At 39.3% G+C, this 18,698-nt stretch overlaps 1 protein-coding gene across 7 annotated transcripts in view; it reads right to left on the bottom strand.

Moving 5' to 3' along the window:
- Window positions 1-18,698, bottom strand: part of Tasor2 (transcription activation suppressor family member 2) — a 55,223-nt gene that overhangs the window by 7,921 nt on the left and 28,604 nt on the right. For 3 of the 7 annotated variants that reach the window (XM_006254223.5, XM_039096361.2, XM_006254224.5), the window contains exons 11-14: window positions 18,003-18,245; window positions 12,092-12,968; window positions 10,337-10,448; window positions 1,471-5,175 (exon numbers count right to left, since the gene is read on the bottom strand). In XM_006254223.5, the coding sequence (XP_006254285.1) occupies window positions 1,471-5,175; window positions 10,337-10,448; window positions 12,092-12,968; window positions 18,003-18,245 (4,937 nt within the window). 7 annotated transcript variants of the gene reach the window in all.

The raw sequence follows: 18,698 nt of genomic DNA, 5'->3' as shown, positions 1-18,698 counted from the left end.
CACATGCAGTCTGAACATTTATTGAAATGTATTACTTTGTCTGCCTTGGATCTGCAAACAGGTAAATGTTTGGCTGTTTTATTATCACTCCAAAGGGACAGCAGAACTTCTGACCAAGGTCCTTTAATCGTCTACTGACTGCACTGCCACTGCTCACAGATCCTATCTTACAAACATTCCTGTACCCCACCACTAAGAAACAGCTCACAACACTCTTTTCTGTGAGCTAGGATCTCTCGCTGTAGCCAGGCTTATTATTTTCAAGCTAATTTAGGATGTGTTTACTTCCTTACTTAAAAATTGTACCTTACAAACATGTTACTCTTCATTATAAACAGTGGCCTCATGGTGAAATACTGTCATCATTCACCACAGAAACAAAAGGATGCCATGGACAGTTATGAGCCACTGTGTTGGTGCTGGGTACCAACTTCAGGTCTTCTGCAAGAACAGCTAAGTATTGTTAACAGCTGGGCCATCTGTCTGATCCCCGCTAATATCTTTCCTTGCATGGCTCTCTCATGTCTCCAAACTCATCTCTTCCTTTTTTTTTTTTTATTTTTATTTTTTTTCTGGAGCTGGGGACCGAACCCAGGGGCGCTCTACCACTGAGCTAAATCCCCAACCCCCAAACTCATCTCTTGACGGTAAACTATGTCCAGTGGTGCTGATCAGCCTCTGTCACCCTTGCAGGCTGGGTTCTTGTCCCTTCTATCCCTCTGTCTCAAACCTTGTGTCTTTTGCCATCCTATGTTTTTCTCTGCCTTACTAAGCCTTTTGTGTACGATGCATCTGAATTAGTACAAAGATTACTCTTCATAAAATGTTACCATGTAGATATGCCTTCATTTCAGAAGTCATTACCTACTTTCCTCCAGTGTACACACCAGAGAAAGACATTTGGTGTGTGAGTTCTGTGTATAAATAAATGTGGGTGCCAAATTTGATCTTCTGGTGTCTTCTATTGATCTCCACCATTTTGATATAGGGTTGGCCACCAAACCTAGAGCTAATCTATCTAGCTAGAATGGCCGGCCAAGCGAGTCCCAAGGATTAACAAGTGTTTGCATTACAGGCCATGGACACAGCTTTTGTATGACCACTGTGATCAGGCCTTTAGATGCTTGTATGGCCCACATTTTACTATGCCATCACCACAGTACTGGAATATAATTTTTCTTTTAAACAATTGAATGGTAAAGTAAAAAGTGATCACTGAAAACTAATGTAACCACGGTGAAAGTCTGGCCTTTGTCTTGATTCACCATTAGCCTTTTTACTTTTGCTCTGTTGGAACTTCTGTTCCGTTTGGGTTATTGACAACACCTGCCATGTAGTATGCAGAATAAGAACAGAAATTAAAAACTAAATATCATATCCCACACCATTTCTTAAGCCCAAACTTCCAAGTTTATTACTTCTAAAATAAACTAAAATTAGAAGATAACGTAGAGTAAGCTAGTACTTTACCTTTGTTCTTAAAAAGAATGACTTATCTTCTGTTTCAACGAGGTAGAACCAGAAAGGGCTCTTACAAGCCTCTCTCATAACTCCTTTTAGTTTGACATGCAGAGTGGCACACAAGTCTGTAATCACATCTCTGTAGGATACCGACTGTCTTGGCTGGTATGTCTCCTGGGACACAGCTTCTGCAGAAGCTGCATTTAACTCTTTTTCTTGGGAAACAATTTGGTTGCTATTCATCATTACCTTATTAAATTCAGCATATTCATTTAGAATAAGTGAAATATCATTTCTAGATTCTTTAAAAGTACTGTTGTATTTCAGTTTATTGAGGTGGAATGGAACAGTCTGACTTCTTTCAGAATTTTTAAGATTTCTACTTTGGCTACATTTTTCCTTCCAAAAAGCAGCAGCACTGTCCAGACTGCTGTGTGAGTAGCTTCTTCTGTGATGATGATTCTGCTGCCTGGTGTCTGAGTGTACAACTGTCACCAAAATGGGGCTTCTGTTCTTGGGTGGAAGATGCAGACCCGAGGCCTCAGGTGTTTGTGTGGAAGGGAGTGTTCCAACTGAGAATTGCATGCGTGATTCCTTAGGGAAGATGTTGTTGGAAGGGGAAGATTGCTGAGAATCTCCCTTCTTTATTATTTGTTTTAGCTTATGGTCAAAACGCAAGTACTCTAGGTCTAATGTATTCTGAGTAAGGTCATCTGCTACATGCCAGGTGCTAGTCCAGGAACTTAGAAGGTCACAGTTTGCACTCAAATTCCGATGCCTCTTCAGGCTATGCAACCTTCTTGTGGTATCTTTGAACTCTTTTGTTATAGTAAAGTTAGCATAAGTCTTGGGGATACCGTGGGAATCTGGGATCTGGATATAGCGTGGCATACACTTAGTATTTGGCGAGACAGGACATGGTTCTGTTTCCTGGTTTCTGGGTGAGATGTGTGTCTCAAGCGCTGAAATTTTGCTAGAGCAGGTCCAGGTGTCATCACTGTTGTTTAAGCTTGTAAAAGAGTCACAGCTATCTTTTACAGCATTTTTTTGGCTTGCATGATTACCTCTCAAATTCTCCGTATCGAATTTGCAGTTTTTACAATCTAGAGAATCCTGAACAGAGTCTCCAGAATGTGGTCCATGGCACACGGAAGCACTTGCACTTATCTCTGTATCCCTGCTCAGTGTTGCAGCATCTGCCTTGGTTTCATGCCCCATGCTAGGGTCACTATGTTCTTTGTAGTTGCCACAAACAGAGTCAGCTAATGTTGGGACAAAGGAAGCAGAAGGCTCTTCACTTTTACTGAAGTCTACTATATTTTGGCAAGAATGAGCATTTTGGGAGAAATCACCATTCAAGAGCTCTGTTACTTCACACTTTGTGTCCTGCGGCAGATGAATTATTTTTTGTTCATCTTTTGCAGACATGGGGTTGGACTGAAGGGCAACAGCACTGAGGTCCATCCTTTCTTCATGTAACTCTGTTCCAATATTCTTAAGTAAGCTGGCCATTCTGACTACAGGTATTTCCTGTGTTTGAAACCCTGGCTCTGCACTTACTGGATTTGTGTAGTCGGTGCACTGAGCACACTCAGAGGAAGACGCAAACTCGGAGTCCTCTGGATGAAAGTATGCCTGAATGTCAGTTTTGTCAATGGAGGCAGAGTTCACTGCCCCAGCCTGCATATTACTATCAGCCTCTGCTTTTATATCACTGTCACAAACATTTTTCTTAATGTTCTGAGAACTAGTCTGTTTTAATGACATATTCACTATTCCATTTATGGTAACAGAAACCAATGTGTCAGACAAAGGTTTATTTTCAACTTTTCTAGGACTACATGAGGATACACTGGACTCCAAGGCAAGGGATTTCATGTCCATATTTCTGTTCTCCATACAATCTGCCTCCAGTGAATTTCCTGATTTTACAGGTTTCTCAAGAGGCTTAAAATTACCTCCATATTTGGCAGGTGAGGTAGGCTTATTTAACTCTGTATCATAGCACTGTACCTTTTCTGAGAAAGATAAATTCTCATGCTCACTGGGGACCGTGACCTCGGTTACCTTCCCAGGCACAGCATCTCTGCCCTCTATTTCTGCATTAGTTAGTATCTGTGGCATTTCAGCTGAGAGCTGCACTTGTGTTTGAGCTAACTTATCTTGTTCCTTTGGACTCTTAGGACCAACAAGACTACTTTCTTTTTCTGGTATAGTTAAATCTCCTGACTTAATCTGGGAAAATGTGTTAGTTTTCTCAGACTGTGAGTCTTGCAGTTTTAAACAACATGGAGATGACTGTCTGTCTCCAGTTTGTACTATGGGGTCAGGACTTGAGGCTGGTGACACTTCTATTAGAGGGCCAAAAGGAAAGTCCGAGGTGACATTAACTTTCTCTGCAACCTCTGGGGTGTAATTTTTTGACATTTCTTTGGATTCCACAGGATACACTGAGATGCAGCCAGCTGAACTTATTTCTCTGTTTTTTATGTGGCTCCCCTGTTGTTCTGGTTCAACCATTTCTTCAGGTCTACTCTGTTGTCCTACATTTGATCCTGTGGCCCTCTGCAACTGTTCGATTTCACCAGCTGCTATTTCCTCACTGGGGCTTGTAGGCGGTGATATTGTTAGAGTTAGATCAATATCAGCATCTTCCCCTGACAACTCCATGCTAACCTCTTCCCTATTCAGTGACAGATCAGTTTCTTTGGGAAATACTGAATTAAATATTTGTAAAACCTTTTTTTGGTTTAGACTACTGTTGTCACTGTTCATTATTTCTGAAGAGCCACCTGCTACATCACTCGTCACTGAAATACAGTTAGGCGACTGCTGTGCCCTCAAGGTAACAGAGGTTGATGAAACTACTTTAACTTGCGATGGTTCTAGAACCTCACCTGAAGACATGCTCAGGCCATTCTGAGTCTGTAGAGACACATCTTGTGGGCACTTTGTTTTATCACTGGCTAATGAATAACTAGAACTCTTAACTAGTGAGAGTGCCTCCATTATCAATCCTTTATCAGCTGGTGATGTCAGAGGAATCTCTTTCTGTAATAGACACAGGCTTTCAGGAGGTGTTTCCTCGTTTACTGAAGAGGCAGAAAGGCACGTGCTATCTTTATATTCTGACATGGCAAGAGACGAAACATCCCTAGGGCTCTGTGTTTCTACCTTTTCCAATGCAGACACAGGAGACTGAATACTCAAGGCAGGGGGTACTTGTTTAACCAGCTCGGTATTAAAGCCTGTAGGTTTGTCGGCTGTATTTACTTCTGTATGTACTGGTACACTGGCACTTTTTTCAAAAGCAAGAGTAACTGGCTCAAGATTAACCATCATACATTCCACACTATCATCCCTCCTTTCCACAGAGGGCTGACATTCGTTATTTATGAGGCTGCTATGCTGGATAACATCCTGTACAGCACCTGTTTTGATCAGCAGTGATGGGTGAAAAGTATCAACTTTGTTCTCAAGGTTGTGGAACACAGACTTCTGACGCATCGACTCACTGCTGGCCCCATCGTAAGCTGTGGTCAAGGTGGCTTGTGTGACAGTGTCACGGCAAGAAACCACCTTTGTGCTCTGACAGGCTTTATCTTCACTGGGAATACAAGTTCCATTACTTTGGGCACTTACAACACCCGAAAGCACAACATTAGAAGTCTCTAGTTTATTTGATAATTCTTGTTTGGCTTTACCTCCAGTTACCTGAAATGACAAAAGATTTTTTTTTAAAAAAAGAGTTCAACAACAACAACAATAACAACAACAACAACAGAGTTAAACAGATAAGAAAAATTACATATATAAAAACGGCAAGGGTTTTGTTTTTTGAGTCTTAATATGTAAGAAATTATCATAGGGTAGAGATAAACAAACCCGTACCATTAGGGATGTGTCGGCCCCTTTTTTGTGGCGCACCCTTGTATACATTAAGTGAGCACTCTACCACTTAAGCTATACTCCAGCTTGTGGGGTATTGGCATATCCCTGTAATTCCAGCATTCAGAGGGCGGAATCAGAAAAATATTGAGTTCAAGGTACCTGGCTATAAAGTAAAGTATGTTTCAAACAAAGAAACAAACACGCATTTAAAAAAACAAAAGAAGGGGCTGGGGATTTAGCTCAGTGGTAGAGCACTTACCTAGGAAGCGCAAGGCCCTGGGTTCGGTCCCCAGCTCCGAAAAAAAGAACCAAAAAAAAAAAAAAAAAACAAAAAAAAAAAACAACAACAACAAAAAAAAAAAGACAAAAGAAAAAGCAAACAAACATCAGAGACCAGAATTCTGTACTTTATTAAACCAGCCAACCAAGTCTTAAATGTGCCAGGTGTAGTGGTGTGTGCCTTTAACACTTGAAAGGCAGAGGCGGGCAGGCAGGCAGAGAAGATCTCTATGAGTCTGGAGGCCAACCTGGTATGCAAGGTCCTTTCTTAATATATAAACATGCACACTCGCACTACCTATTCCCACATTTCTTTCGTTATTTTTTTAAAAGATATATTTATTAATTTTATGTATATGAGTACAGTGTAGCTGTCTTTAGACACATCAGAAGAGGAAATTGTATGCATTACAGATGGTTGTGGGCCACCATGTAGTTGCTGGGATTTGAACTCAGGATCTCTGGAAGAGCAGTCAGTACCTTTAACCACTGAGCCATTTCTCCAGTCCCTATTCCCAAATTTCTATTTCCCATCTGTCTTTTAAGAAACAGAGCATTAGAAAAGAAGTAGTTTTTTAAATTTGCTGTTAGCGAAAAGATAACATTTAAAGCCCAAACTAATCTTTACTTCTTAAACAGTAATTTTCAACTACAGTATACAAACACTTGACATCTGGAACTTTCCCACAAGAGAGTAAATAATTACTAACCCATGTACTCTGAATAACTGATTTTATAAGTAAGGGTAAGGGTTCCTCCTCAATTCTTAAGTATCTTTGATTAAAGCTGGAGAAAATTACTTTTCGCTTCACTACCTTTTATTCTACACATCAATATGACTGACTTCATATGATAAAAGGATTGAGTTAAACAGTATTTTTTTTTTCTTTTTTTCGGAGCTGGGGACCGAACCCAGGGCCTCAAGCGCTCTACCACTGAGCTAAATCCCCAACCCTGAGTTAAACAGTATTAAATGGAACTTAGATTATCAGCAGGACGTCTCAGAACAATTATGATGAACTCATAAGGAAGTTCTCTTGGTAAGTCTCCACATGATCTTAACTGACCATGAAAACCACAGATGGATACCGTTTAACGCAGGTGGCGGTATCGGGGTCCCATGCTCACAGACGGCCATGTGTAGAGGCATATGGTGAGAGTGAAGATTTCTGCTTTAAATATCATAAAAACATTTTCTGTCTCAACCAAAGAAATAGCAACCTGAGTAATCAGGAACTATGATGTCAGTTTTAAAAGAAGAATGGGAAAGAAAAGTCTTGGTGACAAGAAACCTGAGACTATTCTTACAGTCCTCCCAATGACACCGTATCTGCAAGTACCCAACCAAAATCCTAAAGCAACTATGCCTCCTTTGTGAAACGCTGGACAATCTTGGTATATTTATTATATTATTACATGTATATCTAAATATATACTAACACATATGCATTTAACTACAGGTATAACAGAATATTTCTAAAATAACATCTATTCAAAAGTTGCGGGGTTGGGGATTTAGCTCAGTGGTAGAGCGCTTGCCTAGGAAGCGCAAGGCCCTGGGTTCGGTCCCCAGCTCCGGAAAAAAAAAAAAAAAAAAAAAAAAAAAACCAGGCTCAAAAGTTGGCCAAGTATACACCTAACCACAAACAGCACGCTATTGGCTTCTAGCATCTTTTACCCTAAAGTGTTCTCTATACCACAATGTGTCCACTTATGGAACAAGGGAAGGCCATGTCTCAGTCATGAGCTTTGTATGTGCAGGCATAATACCCAAGAGAGCGCTACCCCTGCCCCCAAACTCTCAGAAGCACAAGCTGGAGCACCTGTCACCTGTAACCCAGAATGCTCTGATATGAAAGCCCTTAAATGCTGACATGATACTTAAGCTTTGCACACTGATCTATCCCAAGTTTGGGGTTTTTAGACAGTGACGGTCCACAAATAAAGTCTGAGCAGTGTTCTAAAATCTTAATTTTTCTGAACATTTAACCAGTATATACTATAAAGATTATTAAAAACTACTCATTTTAATTATTTTATTTTTCTCACCAACTAGTAAGTTTGCTAGTATAGAGGTTCTGAATGTTTTTCACAAGCATTCTGAGTATAATTTTACTTAATATTTAAATTTTAAAAAATATATACTATTTTTATTCTTGAATGTCATATGTATTTTGGACATATTCAGCCCTTAACCCTCCTCTCTCCCCTTTTCAAGATAGGATCACATGCAGGGAGTCTGGTCTTGAACTCCTGATCCTACTGTCTTTACACATCAAGTACTGGGATTACAGGCTTGGCCATGACTGACTTACACTTTATTTTTTAAATAATAACAATAAAATTATTATTATTCCTTTTGTCAAGGCTCATGTATGGAGGTCAGAGGATAACATCTAAAGATTTGGTTTGCTTTCCACAGAGGATTCCAGGGTCATAATTAGGTTGTGGGACTTAGATAATAAGTATTGTTAATCTGGTAAGCCATCTTACTTAGCCTTCTTTATATTCTATTTTATGTTTTAAAAATCACTCCTAAAATTAAGACTGGTAATTGTCTCATGAAATTACTTCGGTCAAATCAGGTAGTGGTGGCATGCACCTTTATCCCAGTACTTGGAAAACAGGGGCAGGGGCAGGAGCAGGGGCATCTCTGAATTTAAGGCTAGCCCGTTCTACAGAGTGAGTTCCTGGATAGCCAGGGCTACATAGAAAAAACATGTCTCTGAAAAACTGTAAAAACAACAAAAAACAATTTCCATCTTATCAAAAAGGCACTTCATAAGAAACTAATATGAACTTATATTAATAACTGAAATCTGCCTAAGTATTTTCTTACTCTAACATACAGTTGCTCTTAATCAAATTTTATTTATATCCTTGAAAACGGACAAAATTTCTGAACCTCATTTTCAGAAAAAAAATTACTTAGAAAATATTTGTCAGATGTGCATATAATTACACCTAAAGATACTGACACAGAAACAAGATTGTTTGGATCTGAATCTTGGTTTGGTGAATTTATAATTTAACATTAGACAATTTCCTTAGCCTCAGTCTCTTCATCAGTTTAGTAAGCTAACAACCTCTTCATTCATTCATTCACTTATCTATTTAACCTCGCACGTGTGTGCGTGCATGTGTGTGTGTGTGTGTGTGTGTGTGTGTGTGCGCGCGCGCGCGCGCGTGTGTGTGTATGTGTACACGCACCAAGAGTTCTGTGGAAGAGCAGCAGGTGTTCTTAACCACTGAACCACCTCTTCAACCCAAGCTAACAGCTCTAACTTTACTTGCCTTCTTTCAGAATTAACTGAGTTTCTGTGAGTGAAGGCTTGGAACACTATGTGGTATACAATGCTATAGATATGCTAACTTTGCTAATAATGACGGCCACTTGGGATACTCCCCTTCCAAGGTTCATTCTTGACTTTTCAAGTCTCCCACTGACTTCATACATGATACAATCTACCCAATGTGAGAACAAGTTCTGTAGGTGCCGTTCGGGCTCTGTCAAGTTATCCTAGACTAAACCTGGGCCACGAGCTTTACAAAGTTTGGTTACCACATCCTTATTTATGGTAGATAAAATGTGGATTACTTGGCCTAGCTGGCAGGGAAGGAGTAAAGCAAAGTACGCTTTCCATACTTAAAGAGTAATTACCCACGGATGACTTTCTTTAAAGGGGTTGTATGGTAGAATTCAATTATTGGCCTTCCAAACGAATTCAAATATAGTCAAGTTTAGTCTGCTTTCCCAAAGTCCTTACTAACATTTGATCCTTAGCATCTGGGCAAACCATAAGTGTGTGTCCCTGTGGTACATGTGTGTTAGGTCAGAGGTCAACTGTGGTTGCCATTCTTCAGGCTTTATTCACCTTGTATTTTCTCTTCCTGGCTTGGAGCTCACTGAATATTCTGGGGATACTAACCCCCAGGGTTTAGTCTGTCTCTACCCCCTGCCTATTCTCCTCGTGCTGGGGTTATAGATGCACAGGTCCATGCCTAAGACATGGGTGCTGCAGATTTAAACTCAGGTCCATGTTTGCAAAACAAGCAATTCATCCATTAAACTATCCCCCCTAGTTAGTCACTTCTTTTAAAACAAGTTCAGAGTAAGTACTTTGTCCCAAATTATAATACTCATAAGTGACAAGCTGGGTTCCTACATACATACTGGATTCCTTTCTCTTACCCAATTAAGATGGCAGATAACACCTAGCTGTGGACAATGAGAGGGACAATTTTTAAAAATTGTTTAGGAAATTAAAATACTTTACTCAGCTGGATTGTTTTTCCTGAAATAATACCTTGTTTTTACATATAAAATAAAAAATTATCAAAAAAATTAATACCGGCATTTAAAATAACATCTCACCTCAGTATTACAAGAATAGATGAAATTCTGGCTTCCTGAAGTATCCAGGTGACACTCCCCTGTAAATACTTCTTTCTGGTCATTCTGTACACAGAGTTCCAAGTCTCTGGTAGTTGGTGGATTAATGAAAGGAAGCACGCGTTTAGGTCCAGGAAAGGTCATATTGGTGGCATGACCAATGTGTGTTTCCTTAGTCTCCAACAGAGGGTCTACAGACCCTCCAACAGAGGGTCTTTCCACATTGGAAAACTCCTCAATTTCACTGTGATCCAAAGATTCTAAAGACCTATTTATGCATACATATTTTGCTGGATTTTTGTGTTCTACTACCTTTCGAGGTGACCCGACGGCTTTGTTCTTTTTGCTGTAGAACAGAGCTACCCATATATGAAGTAAAAGCTTCACATCGTCCATATTTTCAGGAAAATCAGTGTTCCAGGGTCTGAGATGTTAAAGAAAATGCAAAAAATAATGCTGCTTTTAGTTAATTATCATAAACAAGTTCCTTTATCAGTAATTTTTGCGCTCATTTTTATTTTAAAAATTATAAATATGAAACAGTAAGAGTTAATTTAACAAGTATAACCCAATCATTTTAAAGAGGATCAAGGATCAAGAACACTAAGTGACTTATTTCAAATCATAAACCTTATATGGAAGAACAAACAAGTCTCCTGACTCTTGGCCTAGCATTTGTTGTTCCTAACACCCAAATGCACTCTAGAGACAGACTGTCTATTGTGGTACGTACTAATGGTTCTAGCGACTCTTGAGATTCTTATCTCTTTAGTTTGGATGAGAATGGCTAGTTCCATTTTTGTCCCTTATAATAGTTGGAAAAGTATGATGACTAGAATATTCTCTGGGCAATGTAGCAAAAACTACTCTTTTCAGATTTTAGTTCTAAATAGTATTATGAAACTATAAGGAAAGATACAAAACATTTCTGTCCTTAGGCAAAATGACAGCAGACAGTTTAAGTGGGCTGAACTGGAGTTAAGAGAACTGCAGAGTTAAGCTACAGTTATACAGGAATCAGAGTTAATTAGCTAGTCAACAACTACCTGTGTGAACCCATGCAAGGAAAGAAATCTGGTAATGTGGAATGTCATAGTTAATATGAAGTGATACACAAATGCTGAATGACATTCTGTAGTGTTAATTCTTGTTAACAATAATGGCTACCATTTATTATGGCGGGTAAGTCACTGCAAAAGCCTAGTAATATATTAATAACCCTCAGGACACAGCTTCCAATAAACCTGATAATATATTAATAATCCTCAGGATACAGCTTCCATTAAACCTAGTAATATATTAATAACCCTCAGGACACAGCTCCATTAAACCCATAGTCAAAACCACTATCCAGACTAGTCTACCACTGACATCTTGAAATTTGTTAGAGATATAGACCCCAGATGCACCACAATCTGCATCTCGATGAGTCTTCTAAAGGAGTTGTATGTACAATAGACTGAGAATCACTGACTAGAAGCACACACTCATTCCAGGTCCCAAGAGGCAATAACTACGAAAGCCGTTAACGAAAGCTCCAGAGACCTGCAGTCTACTAAGTCTATTACTGCTGCCGTGACTCCATGCAGTCTGCTAAGTCTATTACTGCTGCCGTGACTCCATGCAGTCTGCTAAGTCTATTACTGCTGCCGTGACTCCATGCAGTCTGCTAAGTCTATTACTGCTGCCGTGGTTCCATCTTCTCTTTTGTTTCTCACAACAGGGTTTCTCTTGTCACCCTGGCTGTTCTGGAACTTACTCTGTAGATGAGGCTGTCCTTCTCTGCCTCTAAGGTGCTACCACCGCCTTCTTAGGGAAGACTTTACCGAATCATTCATTCATTTAAAATAATTCACTCTATTCAATTAGTAAACACTGAAAATGAAAATCCACTTACAATGTTAAATCTACTTTAAAGTTCTCCATGAGATCAACAACAATGGCAAAAATCTGTCATTGTCAACTCTCAGGAAACACACACTTGACACTACCAAGGTTTTATAAAGTCATTATTAGTCTTACATCTTATCACAGAAGTCAACAAAAGCCTGTATCCCTCGTACTTACCCATGTAATGCTCTCACAACAGTTTTCTCTAGTGGGTTGCTGGTGTATTTGCTGTCTAAGCTGAAAACATATTCTCCTTCACATTTGAAAGTAATCTTAAAGGAGCCATCACAACTAAGAATAGTATGAGAGCAAAAAAACTCTCTAAGGCTCGAAGATACAAACGGACTTTTACGCTTGGTCAATGAATCTTCAGAGTGCTTTTGAAGAGGGGAGGCGCTCTGTAGATGCCGAAATGGCATGACCTTTCCGATGGGTGTTCCAGCCTCAGAGCCTTTGGCCCCATTCTTCACAAAGCCAGGGCTTGGTAGCTTCCGCGGATGCAGATGTTTCTTTGACTGCTCAGCAAGGAGCAAGGCGTACGAATGCTCCACAACAACAGAGTTCTGGCTGGCATCAGAAAACTCCTGGGCTTCCTCATGGGGTGCTGACTGGGCCACAGCGAGAGGCTGAGCACTTGGCACCAAGTTTTCTTCTTGGCTATGAGTTAAGTTTGACTCTGAACTAATCTTCTCGTCAGAGTACGGTTTGGGTAGTTGTACAGCTTTTTGACTTTTAACTCCCTTATGATATTCATGGTCAGAGGCACCATGCAATGCACTTTCTTTAGTCAGTAAAACATTGTTTTGAGGCAATTCAGAGAAGCAGGGAAAACTCCTGAGCTCACAAGACGGTATAGGAGAAGCAGCAGAGCTTAATGCCAGATCAGCTAACATATTTAGGGCCTGGGAATCACAGCTGACGATGGAGTTCTCGGGAGGCCCTTTAGGAATCACTGCAATGCTTTCTGGTTGAGAAGTACTTAGTAGGTTAAGTCCATCTTTTTGACCGTCTAATGACATTTCTGATTGAAGATGTAAAGCAATTTCTTTTTTGGCTTCAGAATAAAACACAAAAGGACAGATGTAATTTTTGTTCTTCTTAGAATAACCTGCATACTCTTATGTCTTAAGTGAAAATTAATAATCAACTCAATAGATTTATGAAAAGATGGGAAAACCGAACACCAGAGTCTTGACTACAGTGTGCTTACAAATAGTTAAAATGTAATTTAGGAATTTGAAGTATATATAATATAGTTTGCTAGCACAATTTCTCAGAAACCATTTCCCAAAACCCAACTGAGTTCAAAATAGAGACGTTTAGCTTTATAATGATAGGTATAAAACATTACAAAAGTGGTGAGGAGTCAACCGTCATTAATTTTACATTTAAAAAGTTTACTTTTAGCAATAAAGGCATTATTAATTGCAAAAGAAGCAATCTTCTAATAGTTTTCTTTCTGTAATAAGATATTTGCCCTTATCAGAAAAATTACATTCTCGAATGGTTTGCAAGGCATTCTCTGTAGACTAATCTTTCTTTTTTCTTTTTTTTTTTTAAAGATTTATTTATTTATTATATATAAGTACACTGTAGCTGTCTTCAGATACACCAGAAGAGGGCATCAGATCTCTTTACAGATGGAGGTGAGCCACCATGTGGTTGCTGGGAATTGAACTCATGACCTCTGGAAGAGCAGTTGGGTGCTCTTAACCGCTGAGCCATCTCTCCAGCCCTAGACTAATCTTTCTTAAATGCTGTTATTATAAAAAATAAAGTTTACAACTATACGACATAAGAATTCCCTTTACAGACAAATGGATGAAGAGAAAAGCCAAATGAAGTCTTTATCATCAATCACAGGAGGTATGAAATGAATCAACAACTTGCCTACAGAAGGGCAGTTTATACATTTTTTTTTTTTTGGTTCTTTTTTTTCGGAGCTGGGGACCGAACCCAGGGCCTTGCGCTTCCTAGGCAAGCGCTCTATCACTGAGCTAAATCCCCAACCCCAGTTTATACATTTAATTAATTAGTACACTTAAGGAGAGAAACATCTCTGGCCTATCATGTAGCATTTGGAATGTTAAGAGTGTTGGAGGAAAAATTAATCGAACACAGCTTAGTTGTTTAAAATAGAAAACCTGGGGTTGGGGATTTAGCTCAGTGGTAGAGCGCTTGCCTAGCAAATGCAAGGCCCTGGGTTCGGTCCCCAGCTCTGAAAAAAAAGAAAAAAGAAGAAAAAAATAAATAAAGTAGAAAACCTAAGAGAGCTAGGGCAGAAAAGGGTCCACAGCAGAGAATTTTCTTGATGGCTCTCGAGATACATTGGAGATTGAATTTATTTTATGACCTAATGCACTTAACTCACACTGGTTTGGTCTGCTTCTGTTAACATTGTAGTTTCCATATACTCATTCATTACCTGTAGGTTATGGCTAGTAAGATAATGACTATTGATAAGAAAAGTAGTGTAAGAATGTACTATTTAAAACAATTATTGATTTGTTATAGGTTCTCAATCAATTAAAAGTGTAACAATGGCGATGAGAAAGATGGTTCAAAGGTTAAGAGCTTGTCTGCTCTTCCTAGAGGATCTGAGTTCAATTCTCAGCACCCACAATGCAGCTCACAACTGTATGTAACGCCAGTTCCAGGAGATCTGATGCCCTTTCTGTCCCCACTGAGTACCAGACATGCACATGATACACAGATATATATGTAGGCAAAACAAATACATAAAAAATTTAAGAATACAATAATGATAATCTACATTTAAGGCACAGATAAGAATACTGCCAAGTGATAATTCAGGAAGAAAGAAACTGTATCACAGACTTTTTAAAAGGACAAAAAATGAATAGTCAAAGAAAAAAACCTGGCTTCAGCATTTATTTTATTTGGACAGACAAAAGTTAAAATACTATAGATCAGAATTTGACTCAGTCTAGTTATGTTTCACCTGGTTTTTATTTTTTTGAGCAGTTTTTTTTTTTTTCCATGTAGCCCTGGCTATCTTAGAACTTGTTCTGTAGACTAGGCTGGCCTTGAACTCACAGGTCTATTTGCCTCTGCCTCCAGAATGTTGGGATTAAAGGCATGAACCATCATGCCAGGCTTACCTGGCCTCCTAAACACTTGATATTTCAAATATTAAGAAAAAAAAAAAACCAGATTAGAACAAGTGATCGCAAAATGGAGGAATAAAAGAGTATTTAAAAGCCAGTAAGTATGTATTCTGTTTATAAACTCAGTTATCAAACGATTAGAAGAGTGTGAATTAAATTCTATATTATTATGAACAGAAGAATTAGATTTCTGAGGATCAATGTTGCTGTAAAAATATAAAAAATAAAAACGCTGTCTTTTACCCACTTTAGATCCAGCACCGCAGTGCCCCAACATATCTGCTAGACATCCTAAGTCTCAGCCAGCAAAGCGTCTCACCCGCTCTGCTCCATCCCATATCACACTGCTGAAGGCCTCTCTCTGAGCCGTCTGCAATCTCTCTACCCATCCAGTTCCCCAGGCAGCTTTCCATGCCAGAAACACACATCCCAATTCCATGGCAGCCCAGACCAGCACCGTACACTTTCTTACATTTAAATCGCTACATGAAAGAACACACAACACAATAACCTTTGACCCAATTGATAAGATATAACTGTCCACTTAAACATACAAAGCCCTGCACACATCCATCTCTTAAGAACAGTCATAACAACCTGTAAAGGTACAGCGTGGAGTCTTAACGCCAGCTTCCATATTCTCTCTCTCAGCTGGCTACTCTCCCATCTCCTCCTCTTCCTTCAAACTTTTCTCCTGTCCATCCTTCCTTCTTGTCCAATGACAGGCCTCATTCTAACTTGTACCTGCCTCACCTGTGACATCATCCCACAGATCAAAGCATAAGAAAATGTTTACAAAGAGAGAACTCCACTGGACAAAACCAGGAAGAACTGCAGTCAAAAAACTTATTTTCAGCTAGGAAGCAACTAACCAAACAACTAGAACCCACAGGATAAGACTACATCATAAATTCCCTTCTGAAAAAAGGAAGGGAATCAAATTTGCATTTCTGTGCATTTTTAGAACGACAGATAAGCATTTGGCTTTGTTGTCTTAACTTTTGGCTCAGGATAAGCATTTTTTAAAATTTCAATCATAAAACATTAAAAGAACTTAGAAATACTAAAGTTCATCTCTAACTGTGCCACTCCAACAGAAGTTCTGTGCTGAATTTCATCTGTAAAAAAGTCCAGTGGTGGGCTGGAGAGATGGCTCAGCGGTTAGGAGCACTGACTGCTCTTCCAGAGGTCCTGAGTTCAAATCCCAGCAACCACATGGTGGCTCACAACCATCTGTAATGGGATCTGATGCCCTCTCCTGGTGTGTCTGAAGACAGCTACAGTGTACTTATAAATAAATAAATCTTTAAAAAAAAAAAAAGTCCAGTGGTGGTGGCGTCCACCTTTAATCCCAGCACTCAGAAGGCAGGGGCAGAAGGGTCTCTGAGTTCAGCAGCAGCTGGTCTATAGAGTGAGTTCCAGGATAGCCAGGACTACATGAAAAAACCTTGTTTCAAACCTCCCACCCACAAAATAATAAATAACCCATGCACACACACACACATGTAGTAATAGGTGATGAGGAAGTAGGATCGGGGGAGTAAAACAGAAAATTATATATAATGTATACAGATGAGAGAATCAAATCTTCTTGTTAAAACAGGACATACTAACAGGATTCAGTATCAAAAATGAGGTGTACTGGAAAGACTTGGGAGCGGTCAAGATGGCTCAGTAGTGTAAAGGTGCTTGGCTAACAAACTGTGTTTACCAGAAACCCACACCGTGGGGAGAACTGACTACTGTCTGACTACTCTGACCTCTACAAGGGTTCTGTGGCAGGCTTGTGCATGCGCACGCACTCGCGCGCTCTCTCTCTCTCACTAGAAAATCAACAGACTTTGCAACTTGGAAGAAGAAACACATTACATAAAGAAAAGTAAAATTAAGGAAAGAAATATTACTAAGGGTAGGATGTTGTATGTTCAGTTGTATCAAGGTTAAGCCCGAGGTGACAACTGTACTTTCTGATAAAGAAGTAATTTCTAGCAGGTGGAAATACGGGACTAATACAGTCAGCTTTTAGCTTATGTACATAAGTTTATCAAACATAAAGTACATAAGTTTACCTTTACCTTAAAATTCCATTTGTTAAAGAAATAGTTTGGATTACTGCTTATATTTATTTTCAGACCCCTTACAGTCTTTTCTAACTGATTATAAAACACTAGCACAGGGGCTGGAGAGATGGCTCAGAGGTGAAGAGCATTGACTGTTCTTCCAGAGGTCCTGAGTTCAAATCCCAGCAGCCACATGGTGGCTCACAACCATCTGTAATGGGATCTGATGCCCCCTTCTGGTGAGTCTGAAGACAGCTGCAGTGCAGTTATATGAATAAAATAAATCTTTAAAAAACAAAACAAAACACTGCAGATACTACTTGCAGCATATTTGGTCATAAATACAGATGTTTATACTTTAACTTAGAAAATTCATGTTCAGGCTTTACAATTTACTGCATAAATCCTAAGTTTCTATATTACTTAAAGAGAATTATATGTAGTTTGGTCAAAACTGTCAACAATCTAGAATAATGTACTGGTGTAAAAGGCAGCAATTCAATGTTATTTACTTTTCTACGTCTTAAGTAGTACAGTGAGACAGGGCTCGGTATGGCTCAGTGGCTCAAAGCACTTGTTGCTCTGGCAGAGGATCTGAGCTCAGTCTCTAGGGCCCACATGATGAGGCTCACACACATCCCTATCTCTAGTTCTGGGGCCCACATGATGAGGCTCACACACATCCCTATCTCTAGTTCTGGGAGATCAGACCCCTTCTTCTGGCCCTCACAAGCAATACGTGCACATGGTACATAGACACACGTGCAGGTAAAGCACTTATACGTCTTATATGTATAAATCTAAAACTTATATAAAAAAAGAAACCAAATTATTTGCATTATAGACCAAAGTTATTAATCTATTTCGATTGCTATTATATATTCCAAGAGGGTTTCTTACCAGGTTGGAGCTGCTTTCTGACTTTGGTATTCCGACGGCCTCTTGCTACATTTACCTTCCGTTTTTGTGGAGATTTTTTAACGGGTGGCTTAGGCCGTGATGCAACTCTTCCTGGAGATTTCTCTTGCTTCTTTGCTCTTTTGGCATTTGCAGGCACTGGACCATCTTTAGATACAGAAACATCTTGCTTTTTTCTCTCTAGTCTGGTTTTCTGTACAATTTGTGCAGTCAGCACTTCTGCACCTTATGCAGAAAAAACAAGACAGTTTAAGTCTATGTGTATGGATGGCCCAGAAACTTATCAGCATAACCCTTTCCTTTATTTTCTTTGGGTGTATGTGTGTGTGTGTGTGTGTGTGTGTTAACTACTAATAGGAAATAGATTAGGGTGTTCTGGGGTACCACTAAGAGATTTCAAAAGTAAAGCACAAGGCAGGGAAATGACTAGTAGTTAATCACAGGGTCCAACTTAACACTCAGATCTTGGTGAGCAGTATATTCTATATGCTTCTTTTTAGGCATTAACAGTTCCAAATTAAAAACAGAAAACCAAAGATTGGCTAACATTTTCCATCAAGAATGAGTATGTACTTTCTGGTCATATAATCCCTGCCTTAGTTTTCCACCTCTTCTTATCTAGAGTGCCAGAGCCAAGAGATGATATATGTATGTATGAATGGGAACCTTAGGTATATA

The sequence above is a fragment of the Rattus norvegicus genome, chromosome 17 (genome assembly GCF_036323735.1).
Source record: "Rattus norvegicus strain BN/NHsdMcwi chromosome 17, GRCr8, whole genome shotgun sequence".
Taxonomy (NCBI): Eukaryota; Metazoa; Chordata; class Mammalia; order Rodentia; family Muridae; genus Rattus; species Rattus norvegicus.
The sequence above is the reverse complement of the archived record's forward strand: the minus strand, read 5'-3'. Positions and strand labels throughout refer to the sequence as shown.